General features: G+C 41.4%; 1 protein-coding gene across 1 annotated transcript in view; it reads right to left on the reverse strand.

Annotated features, from left to right (window-relative positions):
- The window catches only part of mapk8ip3 (mitogen-activated protein kinase 8 interacting protein 3), a 166,619-nt gene that overhangs the window by 119,485 nt on the left and 27,286 nt on the right, over window positions 1–19,848 (reverse strand). Inside the window, 2 exon segments of the mRNA XM_055651804.1 lie at window positions 2,195–2,265; window positions 9,087–9,207. Of these exon segments, the coding sequence (XP_055507779.1) occupies window positions 2,195–2,265; window positions 9,087–9,207 (192 nt within the window).

The raw sequence follows: 19,848 nt of genomic DNA on the forward strand, positions 1-19,848 counted from the left end.
CAGTTGGAGGGTCTTGACCAGAAACATTGACCATCCATTTCCCTCCACAGATACTGCCTGGCCCGCTGATCCTCCAGCTGTTTATTTTTTGTTCCAGACCTCAGCAGCTGTAGTCCCCGGGGTCTTTGTTTTACTTCCTTTCAATTGTGACGTTTATTTCTAAAGATAGACACAAAATGCTGGAGCAACTCAGCGGATCAAGCAATATCTTTGGAGAAAATGGATAGATGACTTTTCAGGTCAAGACCCTTCTAAACCCAGTTCAAATGAATGTCATCATTCTCCCAGTACTGGGAATATAAATCTGGAAAGTAAACTCAGCATGAATAGATACAGAGTAAAGCTACATCTACAAATACTTCCAAGGCACGTTAAAGATCGATTTTGGATCCCAAGTCCAAGGAACAGCCTACTGCATTTTCTGGTCCTTTTGATGGAATGAGGTCTAGGAGAAAGGGAAGGTTTGATGAACGGTAATTGTCCATCATAAGTTTGAGGCCAGGAGAACATGATGATCAAGAGAGGGCCATGTTAAATTACCCTTGTTCTCTCCACCCCTTGTCTTTCTTTGCATTATAAAATATGCTTTCTTGATTCTGAAGAAATGTCATCGGCTTGAAACATTAACTGTTTCTCCCCCCCAGATGACTTGTTTATAGCATTCCAATTTCTATTTCAGATTGCCAGCACCTGAAGCTCTTTTAGTGTTTAGGTTTCTCACCCATGCTTCCTGCTTTGCTGAGCAAAGGTTTGGGCGAGTGATCCAGCACAAAACTATGAAGTATTTTAACAAACAAGCAAGGGACCAAGGAGGAAAGGAATCATAACAGAAGTCCAGAGAAGGAATAAGGAAGGAATATTTAGCTCCACGAGTCTGATCTGCTGTTCAGAAAGACCCCCCCCCCCCCCTCCCCTCTGTAAGTCCATGGCCGAACTGATTTTTGGTTTCATCTCCACTTTCTTTCATGATCCCCATAAATCTTTATTCTGCTATTGCACAAAAATCCACCTCAACTTTGTAAATATTTAATGACTTACAGTTGCCTGGAGTAGAATATTCCACAGCTCTGAGAGGAACAAAAATTCCTATCTCGAGGCTATGCCTCTTGGTTCCAGAGCCCCCACCAAGTGTGTTACATTTCAGAACTTCATAAAGATTACCGGAGTTGCGAGCACCAATCCTGTTGAGTCCTTTTGGGATTTAATTGCTTCACATGTTTCAAAATATAAAAGAATATGGACCTTATCTTTCTGAATCAAAATAATAATAAATGAACAGGAAGGAAATTGGGAAAAATGGACAATTCCGAGGTTAGACTGGCCCTAGAATCTTGTGACTTTGCACGTCGATCTATCCATGTAAACCCAACTAGTACACACAAACCTGGACCATAGTAAAAAACATTCAAGCTCAGGTAAAGAAATGGCCTGAAAGTAGGAAATATTTACATGCATTGACTACAGAGACCTATATACTTCCTATTTCTGGTGAGGTTATGATCACAACAGGATGCAGGGAGCAGATTATATGTAAATCTGCCTCATCAACCCCAACAAGAGATTGAAGATTCCTGCTCCTTCCACCTGTTCGAAGCCGCCTAACTGCTGATCCAACTTACAACACGTTGCTCCAACAAAATACCAGAAATATTGTGAATGGTTTCAAACTATCTTGGGGCAATATTACTTTTCAAGAGTATAAAGCAAGATCTCTACAATCTGAAGCAAAATTAATTACATTTTTACTTATCATGTGATTAGCTGCAGTGCCGAATATTATTTAATATTCATGGATGTAGATCACCTTGATTAGCATAATTAAATACAAAATCGGTACATCAAGAGGATGCATTTTCAATTTTAACCATTAAGGTAATCTGGTCAAAAAGACTAGCGGCCTGTTATTGAAAATACCCAATTTACATTTGTAGAAAAGAATGGAACGACAACAAAAAATATCGATGGTTTCTATGAAGGACAATTGGTGCCTGCCCTATAAAATTATACTTAACATTGAACATGCAACTTTAGTCCCATGTGTTTCAACTTAGGGTTAGTGGAGTTGCACCTTGCTACAAAACACCAAAGTCCACCTCTCAGGTCATCCCCACAATGACACTTTGTTGCTGCCTCAGGCTTATGCACTGTCACAAGTCAGCTGCTTTCATGCGACTATTGACTGTCGGTCTCTTACCTCAGTGTGTCTCAGATGTAAGGCATTGTATTCCTTTTTCATCTCTGCCTCCCGCTCTTCCAGTCTGGTAACTGCAACGACAGCACAAAGCTGAATGAGACTCGTATTAATTGGATTCGATATAAAGAACCCCATCTAACAAAATCACACTGCATCTAGAAATCAGACGGATTTTAAGAATTAAATTCACGATGGGTGGGAAACAGATGAACAGAAACTGAACCTATTCCTCATGACACAGAAGGCTGCCGTTCACCCCTTCAGTTCCGTGACATCTCCCAGCAAAGTAACCCCATCAGGCCCAATCCTTTGTCATTTTCCTGTATCCCTGGAACTTACTACCTCTCACATGTCCATCTACTCCCATTGATTCTTTAGCAATTAACCTACACTAAGGAAATTCACGCTAACCAATTAACCTACCAGCACTTCTTTCAAATGTGGGAGGGAACTGGGGCACCGGATGGAAAAACAAGCGATCACAAGGACCAGCACAACCTGAAAGGCCCAGAGATCACATTGACACCCTCTTGCTGTCCCTGTGGGGAAACAGCACTGTCTTGCAATGGCAAAAATGTAAAGATCGCATGGATGATTTACAAAATTGTTCATCCCTGTCAGGCGTAAAAGTAAAACAGGGATGGCGGCTCAACCGTGCCTAACATGGGAAATTAGTGTTAAATCCAAGTAAAGAGCCATATAAATTGGCCAGAGGAAGCTGCCAACAGGAGGACTGGGAGAAATTTAGAATTCAACAGAGGAGGACAAAGGGGTTAATTAAGAGGGGGAAAATAGAGCATGAGAGAAAGCTTGCGGGGAATATAAAAACTGACTGTAAAAGCTTCTCTAGATATGTGAAGAGGAAAAGATTAGTGAAGACAAATGTAGGTCCATTACAAGTCTGAAACAAGTGAATTTGTAATGGGAAACAAGGAAATGGCAGACTAGTTAAACAAGTACTCTGGTTCTGTTTACACTAAGGAAGACACAAACATACAATCTCCCAGAAATACTAGGAGACCGAGGATCTGTAGGGAGGGAGGAACTGAAGGAAATCCACATTAGTCAGAAAATGGTATTGGGTAAACTATTGGGACTGAAGGCAGATAAATCCTCCTGACCTGATGGTCTGCCTTCCAGAGTACTCAAGAAGGTGGCTCTAGAAATCATGGTTGCATTGGTGATCATTTTCCAATGTTCTTTAGACTCTGGATCAGTTCCTGTGGACTGGAGGGTAGCTAATGTAACTCTGCTTTTTAAGAAACGAAGGAGAGAGAGTGAATTATAGACCAGTTAGCCTGACATCGGTGGTGGGGAAGATGCTTGAGTCGATTATGAAAGATGTAATAGTAGCACATTTGGAAAATAGTGACAGGATCGGTCAAAGTCAGCATGGATTTATGAAGGGGAAATCATGCTTGACTAAACTTCTAGAATTTTTTGAGGATGTAACAAGTAGAATAGATAAGGAAGAGCCAATGGATGTGGTGTATCTGGACTTTCAAAAACACTTTGCAAAGAGTAGGAATTAACGGGTTCTTTTCAGAATGGCAGGCAGTGACTATTCCTGCTATTGAGGGAGTGCAGCGTAGGTTTACAAGGTTAATTCCCGGGATGGCGGGACAGTCATATGCTGAGAGAATGGAGCGGCTGGGCTTGTACACTCTGGAATTTAGAAGGATGAGAGGATATCTTATTGAAACATATAACATTATTAAGGGTTTGGACACGCTAAGAGGCAGGAAGCATGTTCCCAATGTTGGGGAACTCCAGAACGAGGGGCCACAGTTTAAGAATAAGGGGTAAGCCATTTAGAATGGAGATGAGATGAAACACTTTTGCACACAGAGAGTTGTGAGTCTGTGGAATTCTCTGCCTCAGAGAGCAGTGCTGGTCACTTTCAAGAGAGAGCTAGATAGGGCTCTTAAAGATAACGGAGTCGGGGGATATGGGGAGAAGGCAGGAACTGGGTACTGATTGGGGATGATTAGCCATTATCACATTGAATGGCAGTGCTGGCTGGAAGGGCCGAATGGCCTACTCCTGCACCTATTGTCTATTGACTAATTGGGTGCCGCAAGGCCCAGTACTGGGACCCCAGTTATTTATAATATATATTAACGATTTAGACGAAGGAATTAAATGTAACATCTCCAAGTTCACAGATGAAACAAAGCTGAGTGGCAGCGTGAGTTGCGAGGAGGATGTTATGAGGCTGCAGGGTGACTTAGATGGGTCGGGTGTGTGGGCAGATGCCGTATAATGTGGATAAATATGAGTTTGTCCACTTTGGTAGCAAGAACAAGGCAGATTATTATCTGAATGGTGTCAGATTAGGAAAAGGGGAGGTGCAATAACCATATAACAATTACAGTCACTGAAAGTAAGCATGCTCGACCCTTCTAGTCCGTGACGAAACATAATGGCCCCTAGTCCCATATGCAAGCGCTCAGACCATAGGAGCCTCCATTCCCTTCCCATCCATATAACTATCCAATTTACGAAGGACTAAATTTTAAACCGAACCGTGCCTCCACACTTTCAATGGAAGCTCTTTCCACACAGCTAACCACTTTCTGAGTAAAGAAGTTCCCCCTCATGTTACCCCTAAACTTCTGTCCCTTAATTCTCAAGTCATGTCCCCTTGTTTGAATCTTCCCTACTCTCAGTGGGAAAAGCTTTTCCACGTCAACTCTGTCTATCCCTCTCATCATTTTAAAAACCTCTATCAAGTCCCCCCCTTAACCTTCTGCGCTCCACAGAATAAACCCCTAACGATTGTTTTGAAAAAAAATCTGCATTTCTCTTTAACTTAGTTGCCTTAAACCCAAGAAAATTCTAGTAAATCTCCACCATCTCCTAACTCCACCACATGAGGTCTCTCGCTGCTACAACCAAAGACTCAGGGGAAGCTATGGGATGGTAACATCAACAAGAGTAGGCAGATTGAACTGGGTGACATTAACGTGATGGTGAAACAGCATAGACGTAATGGAAAAAGACTGAGACAGTGGCATTTGCAACAAAATGCATCCGAATGGAAAGTATACAACCAAATCCAATTTTAATAAAAGGTGATAGTGGATGTTGGATGGATTTCCATCTGTTAGCTGTCAATTAGTATCAAATGAGCAAAAATCTAAATTTAAAAAATACTGTCTATCCAGATCACGACCAAACAGAGCTGGGAAGGGTGCTGAGCTCAAAACCAATGCAATGACAGCAAAAAAAACTACAGTATGTTTGGTGAGCATCTTTGACAAAGCAAAATGGCACAAGTTGCTTCATGAGAGCAGGACTGAACTAGACAGGATATTAGAAAAGGATGGCAAGTGTTAACGAGTGGAAAGAGAGATGGCGCAGTGGAGAGGAATTAGAATCAGGTTTCCAAAGCTTAATGTCGGCAGCAGAAACCAGTGGCAGAGCAATTAGATTCCTGTAGGGAGTTGGAAGCAGGTGTCTCGGAAACAAGACACAAAGGTGGAGGCTACAAGGTAATAAATACCTTTGAAACAAGGAGGAAAATTTAAAATCATGACATTTCCACTGGAGCAATGGATAGGTCAGTGACCGTAGGAATAAATGGCGACAGCATCTTGGGACAAGTTCGGATGACCTCAACTTTACAGAAACTACAGTACATGTGCCAAATACAATTGGAAGAGTGAAGACAGAACACAAGTCTGACATGGATTGTACAGAGGTCTAGTCGGAGGCTCAGAGGGGATCGAGCCTTCTCTGTTGCTGCTCCGGCACTCTGGAACACCCTGCCGTTGCACATCAGACAGGCCCCCTCACTGTCCATCTTCAAATCCAGTGTTAAAACACATTTGTACTCCCTGGCTTTTGACCAGCCTGAGACTTGGCTTCTGTTTTTGGTGCCTTTTTTCTATGTTTCTATATTTTACATGTCTTTTCCTACTATTTCTTTTGATTGTTATTTTTGGTGTGTATTAACTTTTTTGTCAATGATTAGTGACGTACAGCACTTTGTTGCAGCTATGTTTGTTTTTAAAGTGCTCTATAAATAAAAAAATTATTATTATTATATTATTATTATTTATTATTATTAGTAGCAGTATTATAGTGCATAGCAGAGGAGCTGAATAGAAAGGAATCAGGTTGTATTATGGAAATTGACATAGGCAAATTTAGTATTGACTAGTAGTCATAAAATGGAGTTGAGAACAATAACCAAAGCAGCAGCAGATGAAACAAGGTCCCATTACATATTATGTCAGATTTGGCATGGAATGGATAACCAATTGGCAAACAATTTATTTTCTTACTAACAACCTCACCTCTGTTATCAGAATTCTAATTTACACCAAGTCCTGTTCACCCATCATTCCTGCACTGCTGATATTAATTGCTTCATTTTTAAATCTCTTCCCTATTTTTAAATATCCTCCGCATCTCATTCTATCCTGTCCATAATGTCTTCCAACCTTCATAATCCTCCGTGATACCAGTACTCCCATTGTCCATATCTAATTGTGATTCTGTCACTGGATGGATTTTCATCAGTGGTGGCTTGTCTCTCAGTATCAAATGTTGCAAAACCTACCTGAATCGTCGTTGAGAATCTGCCCCAGGCCGTGTGCGCGATTTTGGCGCTGTTTAGAGGGGGCGGGTTTAAAACGCGATTTTTACTAGGCTGTTCCAATCGAAGATGTTCAGCCTAGTAAATCATTAACGAAAAATCGCTGCAAGACCCCGTCGCAAAAGGTATTATTAGTTTTTATGGCCTTGTATAATAGTTATAATAGTTTAAAAATCACTCTCTAAACCCGCGACCTCTCGCAGCCCCAGGGTTTATAAAGCAAACAATTAAAGGTATGTACCTTATTTTTACAGCAGAAACCAGTGGCAAGAACCCTGTCTATAGAGTTTTCTATAGCGAGTAGCTCAGCAGGGTCTCTTTATAGACCCACAGGTACTTTACAAGGCATTTGAAATACCTTTCCAGCGCAATGTGAAACGTTCTAAACCAGACGTGTTCACAGGAACCCAATGGAAAGCTGAGTTTAAAATGGGAGTTAATTTACAGCAATTGAACACTAAATTCCTTCCATTTGGCCTATAAATTGATGCCAAATGAGATTGGAAAAATCATGTTTTTATTGTGAATTAGTGGTGAATATTATTTGGACAGCTTAGGGCTGAATAAAATGTTAATCATTTATTAAGAAATGGATAGATGTTTAGTTCTAATAATTGAAGTTTGAAATTTGCTACACTTGGGTAACTAACTAATTATATGCTTTAATTTCAGGTCATCCAAGTAAGATTATTTTATATTTGTTTCAGAATGCTTCAATCTACGATAACTGAAAATTCCATTCAGTTCTCTTAATTTTTAAGAAGGTTATGGCCTTTTGACAGAATTCGCGATCACAGCTTTTCCTGTTATGTCCATCATTCCTGCAATGGGATATTAAGATGCTTCATTTCCGAGTATGAAAATCTTCCATAATTTTTTAATATACTCCGAGATATGAAAGTGTCCATTAGGTGTCAACCTTCAAACTTCCGTTTTATGCTTTATCTGATGGTCCATATAAATTACAGACTGGCACTGATTTTTTATTTCTCAAAATTTTGGCTGGTTGCTACTGTCAGGACCACAAACACTAGAATTACCTCCCTCAACCTTTCTTCCTCTCTAACCAAAAATTAAAATTTGGCCACTTTGCACAAATATCTTTTCAAAATGTAGTTTTGGTTTAGAGATACAGCATGGAAACAGGCCTCTCGGCCCACTGAGTTCACGTCGACAAGCGATCCGCATACACTAGCACTATCCTATGCACGGGACAGTTAACTATTTTACCAAGACAATGTACGTCTTTGGAGTGTGGGGGGAAACCGGAGATCCCGGACAAAACCCAAGCAGGTCACTGGGAAAGCGAACAAACTCCGTACAGGTAGGACCAGTAGTCTGGATCGAACCAGGGCACTGAAAGGCAGTGCAGAAATGGAGGGTTATGGATCATGTCCAGGTGGATGCGATTAGTTTAACTTGCCATCATGTTCAGTGTGGGACAAAGGGCCTGTTCCTGTGCTAGACTGTTCGATGTTCAGTGTTAAAGGGTTTGTTGACAAACATTGTATGATAATAGCTCCTGTGTGGCACCTTGGAATCATGAACTAAGATCAAGGTTATACATTATTACAAGTTGGAGTTGCCAAGTTAGGGTTCTCTTTACAGCCTTCTATTGAAAAACACATTTAAACTTAATAATAATAATAATAATAATAATAAAGCAGCATCTCTGAAGAACATGAATTGCTAATGTTTCGGGTTAGGGCTGTTCTCCAGACTGATTGAGCTCATGGAAAGAATGGCGGGGGGGTGAAGAAAGCTAGATGAGAGGAGGGGCAGGACAAAGCGTGGCGAGTGATAGATGGATACAGGCGAGAGGGATTTTTGATATGCAGATGTTGGACAAAGGCCAGAGATGAAGAGACAAAGGCTTGAGATAAGGATAGAAAAGTTGCGAAATAGGCAGCAATTAGAAGGAACTGCAGATGCTGGAGAATCGAAGGTAGACAAAAATGCTGGAGAAACTTAGCGGGTGCAGCAGCATCTATGGAGCAAAAGTTGCCTATTTCCTTCGCTCCATAGATGCTGCCGCACCCGCTGAGTTTCTCCAGCATTTTTGCCTACCTTATAAAACAACCTTCATCTGTATTCACCCATCACTCGCCATGCTTTGTCCTGCCCCTCCTCTCTTCCATCTTTCTCTTCCCCCCACCACAATCAGTCTTCAGGGTCCCGACCCAAAATGTTCTCCAGAGCTGCTGCCTGACCCGCTGAGTTACTCCAGCACTTGCGGTCTTTTTCTGTGAACCTGCTCCTCCAGTTTCTTGCTTCTACATTTAAACTTACGCTGGTCGGCGTAGTTCTTGGACTTGAGCTCCAGCTGTCTGCTCTGCAGCTCCAGAGATTCCACGTGTGTCTGAAGGTCCTTCTTCTCCTGTTCCAGCGCATCTTCAAACTCGATAAATTTCTATATACACACACACAAAAAAAGTACGGTGAAACAATGTTGAGTATACGAGAAGCTCCATACAAATGATTAAAGCTTTTATTGAGCAAAAGGAATGATGCAATGAGGTTGCTACTTCGTGTCCCTAGGTGGCATAGTGCCAGTCAATTGTTTGTGTCCACTAGAGTGCCAACCTGTGAGGCACTCTTTAAGACAGCTGATGCTTAGTTTTATGTGTCTCCTGGACAAGTCAGAGAACCACATAATTGAAGCCTTAGTCAGCCCTCTGAAAAGCTGCTATAGATTCACTTTTAGGCTAAGATGGCATTGGTGCAATAGCTTATATATATTTTAGGCTAATATGCAATTTCTTAATGTATCTTTGTAATTCTTTGTACTGTTTGATGTGTATATGGACCTGTGTCTGAAATAAAGCTTTTTTAATAATAATAATAATAATAATAATAATAATAATAATAATAATATATTCAGGTTGCTTTGCTTCATCCAAAAACAACACATTGATTTCTTGAAATCACGCATCAAATATTTAAAATGAAATTAAAAACTCTTTCCCCACCAGAGAGAAGTATCTACTGAATAACACGTGCTCCCATGGTAACCACACTGCCATTCATGACGAAAAGGCCGGAACCAATTGAAATATTTCCCACATGCACAACTGGGACAGCATTAGCTCCATCTTTTTTTTAAACAAACAGCTATTATGGAATGCCCACACTGCCTCCATAACATGACAACGGAACTATTAAGAAACTATTAAGAAGAACTATTAAGAAGAATTGAAGAACGACACAGTGGTACAGCGGTAGTGTTGCTGCCTTACAGAGCCAGATACCCTGATTCAATCCTGACTACAGGTGCTGTCTGTACGGAGTTTGTACGTTCTCCCCGTGACTGCGTGGGTTTTCCCCGGGTGCTCCGGTTTCCTCCCACACTCCAAAGACGTACAGGGTTGTTAGGTTAATTGGCTTTGGTAAAGACTGTAAATTGTCCCTAGTGTGTGTGTGTGTAGGATAGTGTTGGTGTGCGGGGACCACAGGTCAGCGCGGACTCAGTGGGCCGAAGGGCCTGTTTCCGCGCTGTTTCTCTGTCTGAACTAAACTTAAACTTAAACTATTAAGAAAAAAATTGAAGCATTTCTTTTAACATTCTGAAATGACAGAAAACAAGTTGGAAAAGGGGCTTTTGATTGTACAATATTTGGCAGAATTGTTCACAGAACAAATGTACTCTTCTTACTTAATGTGATTTAGTTGCCAAGAGTACATTAGCAAATATGATACAGTGCTTTAAAGAATGGAAATATAAATACATACTATAAAGTGTTTTATATAATGAATTGTACATATGCCAAATGATTAAAATAATTAATTACCAGTCATGTGCTGAACCTACTTTATATTCTTGTAACTTCTTGCGCGTCAATATCATTGACATTAATGCGATCAACGTTGGAGATATGATCTATATTTTGGTAAACTAAACCCATGTAAATAGAGAATATGCAGCTGTGATCTTAAGAGAGAAATCCAGATTTGGTAGTTGCTACGTCGCACAGATGGAATCTTAACTCAATATTCACAATTGGCTCAGTGTCAGTCAGACTTTCAAAATGACACAAACAAGCCACTGCAAACATGGAAAATTTGATATAAAATCAGAAGCACTTCAAATAAAATCTCACTGTCCACAGCAAAACCAACAAAACCCAGTTACCTGATTGCTACTTCCTTAATTTACATCCTGCCACTCTTCCGGTCTGAAAAATCTTGTAGCTAAAGATAAAATTGATTTATGATCCAACCTGACCTTCTGTGCACCCCTGACGTCAGCTGCCTTGACTACAGGTTCTAAATCTTCTCCCTAAATGTTTCCTCCCGTTTAATGTACTTAAAGGCACTGTTTACAATTGCTTGGCTGATATGTTATTCTATAGGTTGGTGATTTTATTTCACAAGGTAAAGACATTAAGCTGACATTTGTGATGCTCCTAAAAGAGCCTGCAAGCACCCAGTTGCTGGTTACTTTGACAAAAAAGAATCAGTGCTTGGAAGAGAGAAAAAAAGATCAAAGTCCACTGGAGTAAATTTGTTTAGCTTTAGTTTATACAAAGTAAAAACTTAACTTGATCGTTACACCTTTTTTGCAAGCTTTCTAGTTCTAAAAATTAAGATCATTACTTTTAAGTTTGTGGGTATCATTTTTCATTTTTCCACAATTTTTTTTTAATTTCCAGCAAGATATCAGTTGAGCAGAGGACTACACGCATGGCCCTATATTATTCTGCCACACGTTAACAAAATCAATTTGAAACCTGCTATTCTAGTATTTCAGCTTCTTGCAACAAATTTCAAACACGGTAATTCCCTGTAATGCAGCCGTCTATGATGTAATGAAATGCAATCTCAGAAGAGTTGGAACATTAGCAATGAAGAGTAGAAATGTGTAGGAAGGAACTGCAGATACTAGTTTAAACCATAGACACAAAGCTAGAATTTCATTGTCCGTAACTCATTTTCACCTAGCCCCCAGCTAACAATGTTTCCTTTATCATTGTTACTATTTTGCATATCTTTAATTCATTTGTTCTCTGTCTCTCTATATCACCGTCTATATCTCTTGTTTCTCTTTCCCCTGACACTAATGGCCCTGTCCCACTGTTCGAGTTCATACAAATGCTCTCCAGAGTTTAAAAAAAAATTAAACTCATGGTAAGCACAAAGAATGAACGTAGCGGGTACGTCGGTGCTCAGGGACGTCTCTTAGCGGCTCGTAACGCTAATGGCAGGTACTCGGGAAACGCTGTAAGCTCGGGAAGACTCATGAAGATTTTTCAACATGTTGAAAAATGTCCACGAGAGCCCCGAGTACCGACGAGCGGCCATTACCGTAAATCTCCGAGTTCGAATCAGGGCAAACTCGGGAGAACTCTTTGAATGAACTCGTACAGTGGGACAGGGCTTTTAGTCTGAAGAAGGGTCTCAACCCGAAATGTCATCTATTCCTATTCTCCAGAGATGCTGTCTGACCCACTGAGTTACTCCAGCTTTTTGTGTCTAGCAATGAAGTACTATTGGAGTCAGGCTTCCCTTTTCTATATTACACGGAGCTGGAGTAACCCAGCAGGTCAAGCAACATCTCTGGCAATGACCCTACCTCAGACCTGAAATGTCACCCAACAATGTCCTCCATACATGTTGCCCGGCCTGCTGAGCTGAGTTCTACACAAGATTCCAGCATCCGCAGTTCCTTTCAGTAATGTTTTTATATCCCAGTATAGAGTCATGCAACACAGAAACAGGCCCTTTGACCCAACTTGCCCATGCCGACCACCTACACGAGACCTACATATTCACCTAAACCTTAACTTAACAACATCCTTCCTACAGCAGGGTGAGCAAAACTGAGCAAAACTGAACACCAAATGTGGCCTCAACGATGCCTTATACAACTGTAACATACATCCCAACTTCTATACTCAATACCCGGACTGATGATGGCCAATATAGGGTGATTTCACGAAAGGTCACTGGAGCGTAGATCCGCACCCACGTGACCGAAAATCTCAAGTGGAGGACATGCTATACATCCGGTACATGTTAGTGAATGGGAAAACACGCACTTTCCCACCCGTTAAAAACATCGAAAACGGACAGTTTTTGAGCTGCAATTTACTGTGCCAGTCGGGGTGACCGTGAGGCACAGCTACCTAGATTTTCAGTCCAAAAAAAAGATAGAAACTAAGGTAAATTAAAGAGGGAGCTGAAGGTGCCAATCCAGCGGAAGTGAACAGCGGACATTTGCCGTGGAGATTTAAAGGTCCAAAATATCGGGAATTATCGCGTTTGCTCGCTGCATTTCATCAATAAAGATAAAAAAGTCAATAATGCCTTACTTTTGATGAAATGCAGCGAGCAAACGCGATAATTCCCGATATTTTGGATCTTTAAATCTCCACGGCAAATGTCCGATAAGCATTTCCGCTGGATTGGCACCTTCAGCTCCTTCTTGAATTTACCTTAGTTTCTATCTTTTTTTTGGACTGTAAATTTAGGTAGCTGTGCCTCACGGTCACCCCGACTGACACAGTAAATTGCAGCTCAAAAACTGGCCGTTTTCGATGTTTTTAACGGGTGTGAAAGTGCGTGTTTTCCCATTCACTAACATGTACCGGATGTATAGCATGTCCTCCACTTGAGATTTTCGGTCACGTGGGTGCGGATCTACGCTCCAGTGACCTTTCGTGAAATCACCCTATAGAAAAATCCTTCTTGACCACCCCATCAACCTGTGACGTTACTGTTAAGGAGCTATGTACCTGTACTCCTAGATCCCTCTGCTCAACAACAGTTCACAGGCCCCAGCCATTCACTGCAAATATGCTCCCTTCATTTGACTCCCCAAAATGCAACACCTCGCACTTATCTGCATTAAATTCCATTAACGATTCCTAGGCCCACGTGCCCAACTGACCAAGATCCTGCTGTCATTTTTGATAACCATCTTCAGTATCTTGGTGTCATCTGCAAACTTACTCATCATGCCTTCTACATTATGATCCATATTATTGATTTAAGCTATAGGCAGCAATGGGCCCAGCACCAATCCCGGAGGCACACAACAAGTCACAAACCTCCAGTCCAAAATACAATCTTCCACCATCACCCTCTGCTTTCTTCCATGAAGCTAATTCTCTATCCAGTCAGCCAGCTCTCCATGGTTCCCATGCCTCCTAACCTTCCAGAGCAGCCTACCATGCAGGATCATATGCTGAAGTTCATATGGATAACATCAACGGCCTAGACCCCACCAACCCTTTTGGTTACTTGTCCAATAAGCTCAGCTTCATAAGACACAATCTCCATGCACAGCGTACAAAGCCATGCTGGCTATCCCGAATCAGCCAGTCTAAATCTAAATGCACATACAACTTATCCCACAGAATACTCTCCAGTAACTTGCCATACACTCAATAAAGTGAAGTGGTCTAATAATCGATTGTATCCATGACCCACTGTATCGTTTTTCCCTTATTCAGTGCATAGAATTTTTACTACCCAAGATTGGCACATTTGTACCTACTCAGTGAAAAAAATCTTTATTATCAAATGCCTAAAAGATCAAATGTTCCAAATATAGAAATCTTTTTGCAGAAGATTAGCACACTCATCTGTAGAAGTTCATTGAGAAAGTTAATGAAGAACCACACACTTCCATGGATTTCAAACTCTGAGCTCCCTCCTCAAGGCATTGATTCCTGAGAGGGTACACAAACAGACGTCTATTTTGCCAGGTACTCTTCATGCATTACTACAGAGCGTAGGTAGAGGCAGCCTACTTTGTAGGCATCACAGCAAATACTTTAAAAGTCAAAGGACCCCCTACTCGACGAACAGTAGCTTCCAACTTGTATTTCAGAATACCAGCCCTATTTGATCTCACAAATTCCTGCAGTTTTGGGAAAAGTCGTTGAAATACTGCTACAATTTTAAAATAACAGATTTGTTGCAAAAGCTTGTAAGATTACACAGTTCTGTGGAAACAAGGTTTTAAGCATAAAAATAATCTTTGCATTGATCCTGGACGGACAGATATGCCACTCTAAAGCAGAGAAATGTTCCACAGCATCACACTGTATGTGCATGGATATCAATAAAAACAGGAGGAACAGCACCTCATATTTCGCTTGGGCTATGAATATCGACTTCTCTAACTTCAAGTAACCCTTGCTTTCCCTCTCTCTCCATCCCTCCCCCAATCTAGTTCTCCGACCAGTCTGACTGACCCTGATTACATTTTATCTTTGTACGCTTTGTTGTCACCTAGCTAACAATCATCTATTCTATTCTCCCTGATCTTCATCCCCTTTGATGTCTCGTTTTCACAATTTACCCTTCCATATCTCTGCGTTTCCCCCTCCCCTGAGTCTGAAGAAGAGTCTTCGCCCGAAACGTCACCCGAAATCGACAAATGTAGGTCCCTTACAGTCAGACAGGTGAATTTATAATGGGAAACAAGGAAATGGCAGAACAGTTAAACAAGTACTTTGGTGCTGTCTTCACTAAAGAAGACACAAACAATCTCCCAGAAATACCAGGGGTCCGAGGATCTAGTGGGAGGGAGGAGCTGAAGGGAATCCATATTACTCAGGAAATGGTGTTAGGTAAAGTGTTGGGACTGAAGGCAGATAAATCCCCAGGGCCTGATGGTCTGCATCCCAGAGTACTTAAGGAGGTGGCCCTAGAAATCATGGACGCCTTGGTTTTCCAATGTTTGACTCTGGATCAGTTCCTGTGGACTCGAGGGTAGCCAATGTAACTCCACTTTTTAAGAAAGGAGGGAGAGAGAAAACGGGGAATTATAGAACAGTTAGCCTTACATCGGTAGTGGGGAAGATGCTTGGGTCGATTATTAAAGATGTTATAGCAGCGCATTTGGAAAACAGTGACAGGATCGGTCAAAGTCACCATGGATTCATGAAGGGAAAATCATGCTTGACTAATCGTCTGGATTTTTTTGAGGATGTAACAAGTAGAATGGATAAGGGAGAGCCAGTGGATGTGGTGTATCTGGACTTTCAAAAAGCCTTTGACAAGGTCCCACACAAGAGATTAGTATGCAAAATTAGAGCACATGGTATCGAGCGTATGGTATTGACATGGATAGAGACCTGGTTGGCAGACAGGAAGCAAAGAGTAGGAATTAACGGGTCCTTTTCAGAATGGCAGGCAGTGACTAGTGGGGTGCCGCAAGGCATGGTGCTGGGACTCCAGTTATTTACAATATATATTAACGATAGATGAGGGAATTAAATGTGACCTCTCCAAGTTTGCAGACGACACAAAGCTGGGTGGCAGTGTGAGCTGCGATGAGGATGCTATGAGGCTACAGAGTGATTCGGATAGGTTGGGTGAGTGGGCAGATGCCTGGCAGATGCAGTGTAATGTGGAAAAATGTGAGGTTATCCACTTTGGTGGCAAGAACAGGAAGGCAGATTATTATCTGAAGAGTCAAAAGTGTTTTATTGTCATATGTCCCAGATAGAACAATGAAATTCTTGCACGCTGCAGCACAACAGAATATGTAATAATAAATAATATAACAAAAACAAAAACTCAGGAAAAAAAACCCCAAACAATAACAGTAATAATAATAATAATAATAATAATAATAATAATAATAATAATAATAATAATAATAGTCTATTGTAGCTCATAGCTTATGAGGTTGTAGTGTTTGTTAGCCCGATGGCTCTAGGGAAGAAGCTGTTCCTGAAGGTACACAAAAATGCTGGAGAAACTCAGCGGGTGCAGCAGCATCTATGGAGCGAAGGAAATAGGCGACGTTTCGGGCCGAAACCCTTCTTCAGCATTTTTGTGTACCTTCGATCTTCCAGCATCTGCAGTTCCTTCTTGAACAAGCTGTTCCTGAATCTGGGCGTTACAGTTTTCAGGCTCCTGTACCTTCTTCCCGATGGCAGTGGTGAGATGAGTGTGTGGCCAGGATGGTGTGGGTATTTGATGATGTTGGCTGCCTTTTTGGGACAGCGACTACGATAGATCCCTTCGATGGTGGGTAGGTCAGAGCCGGTGATGGATTGGGCAATGTTTACAACTTTTTGCAGTCTTTTCCACTCCTGGATTTCAAGTTGCCGAACCAGGCCACAATGTAACCAGTCAGTATGCTCTCTACTGTGCACCTGTAGGAGTTGAAGAGAATCATCTTTGACATACCAAATCTTCGTAATCTTCTGAGGAAGTAGAGGCACTGATGTGCTTTCTTTATGATTGCATCAGTGTGCTGGGTCCAGGAAAGATCTTTGGAAATATGCACGCCCAGGAAATTGAAGTTTTTGACTCTCTCCACCATCGTCCCATTGATGTAAACAGGATTGTGGGTCCCCAACCTTCCTCTTCCAAAGTCTACAATCAGTTCTTTGGTTTTGAAAAAGGGGAGGTGCAACGAGACCTGGGTGTGCTTGTACATCAATCACTGAAAGTAAGCATGCAGGTACAGCAGGCAGTGAAGAAAGCCAATGGCATGTTGGCCTTCATGGCGAGCAGATTTGAGTTTAAGAGCAAGGAGGTCCTCCTGCAGTTGTACAGGACCCTGGTGAGACCGCACGTGGAGTATTGCGTGCAATTTTTGTTTCCTAATTTGAGAAAGGACATTCTTGCTAGTGAGGGAGTGTGCAGCGTAGGTTCACCAGGTTAATTCCCGGGATGTCGGGACTAACATATGATGAAAGAATGGGTCGACTGGGCTTGTATTCACTGGAATTTAGTAGGATGAAAGGGAATCTTATAAAAACACATAACATTGGACAGACTAGATGCAGAAAAAATGTTCCCGATGTTAGGAGAGTCCAGAACCAGGGGATACAGTTTAAGAATAAAGGGTAGACCATTTAGGACTGAGATGAGGAAACACCTCTTCACCCAGAGAGTTGTGAATCTGTGGAATTCTCTGACACAGAAGGCAGCGGAGGCCAATTCACTAGATATTTTCAAGAGAGAGTTAAATTTAGCTCTTAGGGCTAAAGGAATCAAAGGATATGGGAAAAAGCAGGAACGGGCCTACTGATTTTAGATGATCAGCTATGATCATACTGAATGACGGTGCTGGCTCGAAGGGCCTACTTCTGCACCTATTTTTCTATGTTTCTACGTCACCCATTCCTTCTATCCAGAGATGCTGCCTGTTCCGCTGAGTTACTCCAGCATTTTGTGTCTATCCTCAGTGTAAACCAGCATCTGCCGTTCCTTCTTACACAATAGAATCTGCTCATTGTACAAGTAATTTTGTGACCTGATAATTCTGCAAAAAACTTCATCTTTGCATACACAGTCGTTTATATTATGCTGGGTTTGGTTAAGCATTAATAGCAATGACTATTCTAACTGTTAAGTGCACTATGCAAATTTTTCTCTGTGTGGGGCAGCTGTGAAATATCTGCTTTCAAATAATTTGGCCCAATGACCAAAAATCTAACTATAAAAGATTGAGTGCAGTTACTGTTACCATTAAACATTGATTACACCCCCACAAAACCTTACACTTTGGCCATGATCTTTGCAGCCATGACACTTTGGCAGAAGCGGTAGACTGAAGTTCCAAATAATGTAAACATAATCGATCCATCTTTGATATTTTCAATACATTGGAGGCTAGTTCTTAATGCGGGGAAAAAGTACATAAATGGTGCACAACTTTAATAACTTGCAAATTGGTAGGAGGATATAGTGGAGCGATCGTTCCGCTGACTGGTTAGCACGCAACCAAAGTTTTTCACTGTATCTCGGTACACGTGGAAATAAACTAAACTAAACTAGATCCAGTGAATCTCACAACTGGTGCATCTATGCCCCTCCATCATTTGACTTGGGCAGTCTCTCCTCACCAACCAGCACTATCATGTGCAGATTCAACATACTTTGAACAAATTGTTGAATCTGTGCATTAATTACACATTGAACTCACGAGTGGCTGCCTGTCCAACTGTCTATAACAAAAAAGAAATTTAAACGATGGAGTTTTATTGTTTTCAAAAAGTGAATTTGAGTTTGTGCATTATTATTGTGTTTTTCCCTTTCTATCTTAAATCAATTCATTGTTCCTCCTTTTAAAAAAAAACAATCTTATTCCAATTTACCTTCCTTCGGGTTTTTTAAAAATCTATGGTTAAGCAAGTAGCTATAATATATGTTCATAAATTCATGTTCCAAGAGCAGAATATGGTCATTCGGCCCATCAAGTCTACTCCGTCATTCAATCATGGCTGATCTATCTTTCCCCCTCACCCTAATTCTCCTGCTTTCTCCCCATGGCCCTCGACACCAGTACTAATCAAGAATCTCCGTGCCGTCCTGCCATCCACATCGCCATCACCGGCTCACAGTTACAGCAATTTGGACAAAGAACTTACAAGCTGAAGGATATAGAACCGCTCAAAGATAAAGGAGAGAATGTACCTTTAGTCAGACGATGTCGGTGAGATACTATATAAGTACTTTGCAAGGAGAAGGCCATGGAGGACAGTGACATCAGTGTGGGGAATACTAATATGCTCGGGCATGTTAAGGTCAAGAAGGGGGTGGTGTTGGGACTCTTGAAGGGAAGTAAGATGGATAAATCCCCAGGCCATCCACTTCATACTATTGAGAGAAGCATGAGAGGAGATTGTAGGGGTCTTGACGAAGATCATTGTACCCTCTCTAATCACAGGAAAGGTCCCGGAGGAATGGAGAGTGGCCAGTGTTATTCACTTGTTTAAGAAGGGAAGTAGAGATAGTCCATGGAATTCTAAACCATAACGCCTCGTGTCCGTGGTAGAGATGCTAATCGAGGATTCTTCGGAATAGGATTTGCTCACGTTTGGAAATGAATAAGGTAAGAGGGGCAAAGTTTAAAGGAAATAAGCAGGGCAGGTTGTTTTTTTCCTATACAGAGAATGGTGGTTGCCTTGTACAAGCTGTCATGTGTGGTGGAGAAGGCAGATACAATTTGTGAAGCTTATGGATAGGCACATAGATATGCAAGGAATGGAGGAATATAGATCATGTGCAGGAAACGTGATTAGTTTAACTTGGCATCATGTTCGGCATGGACATTGTAGGCTGAAAGGCCTGTGCTTGTACT

The sequence above is a fragment of the Leucoraja erinacea genome, chromosome 20, assembly GCF_028641065.1.
Source record: "Leucoraja erinacea ecotype New England chromosome 20, Leri_hhj_1, whole genome shotgun sequence".
Taxonomy (NCBI): Eukaryota; Metazoa; Chordata; class Chondrichthyes; order Rajiformes; family Rajidae; genus Leucoraja; species Leucoraja erinaceus.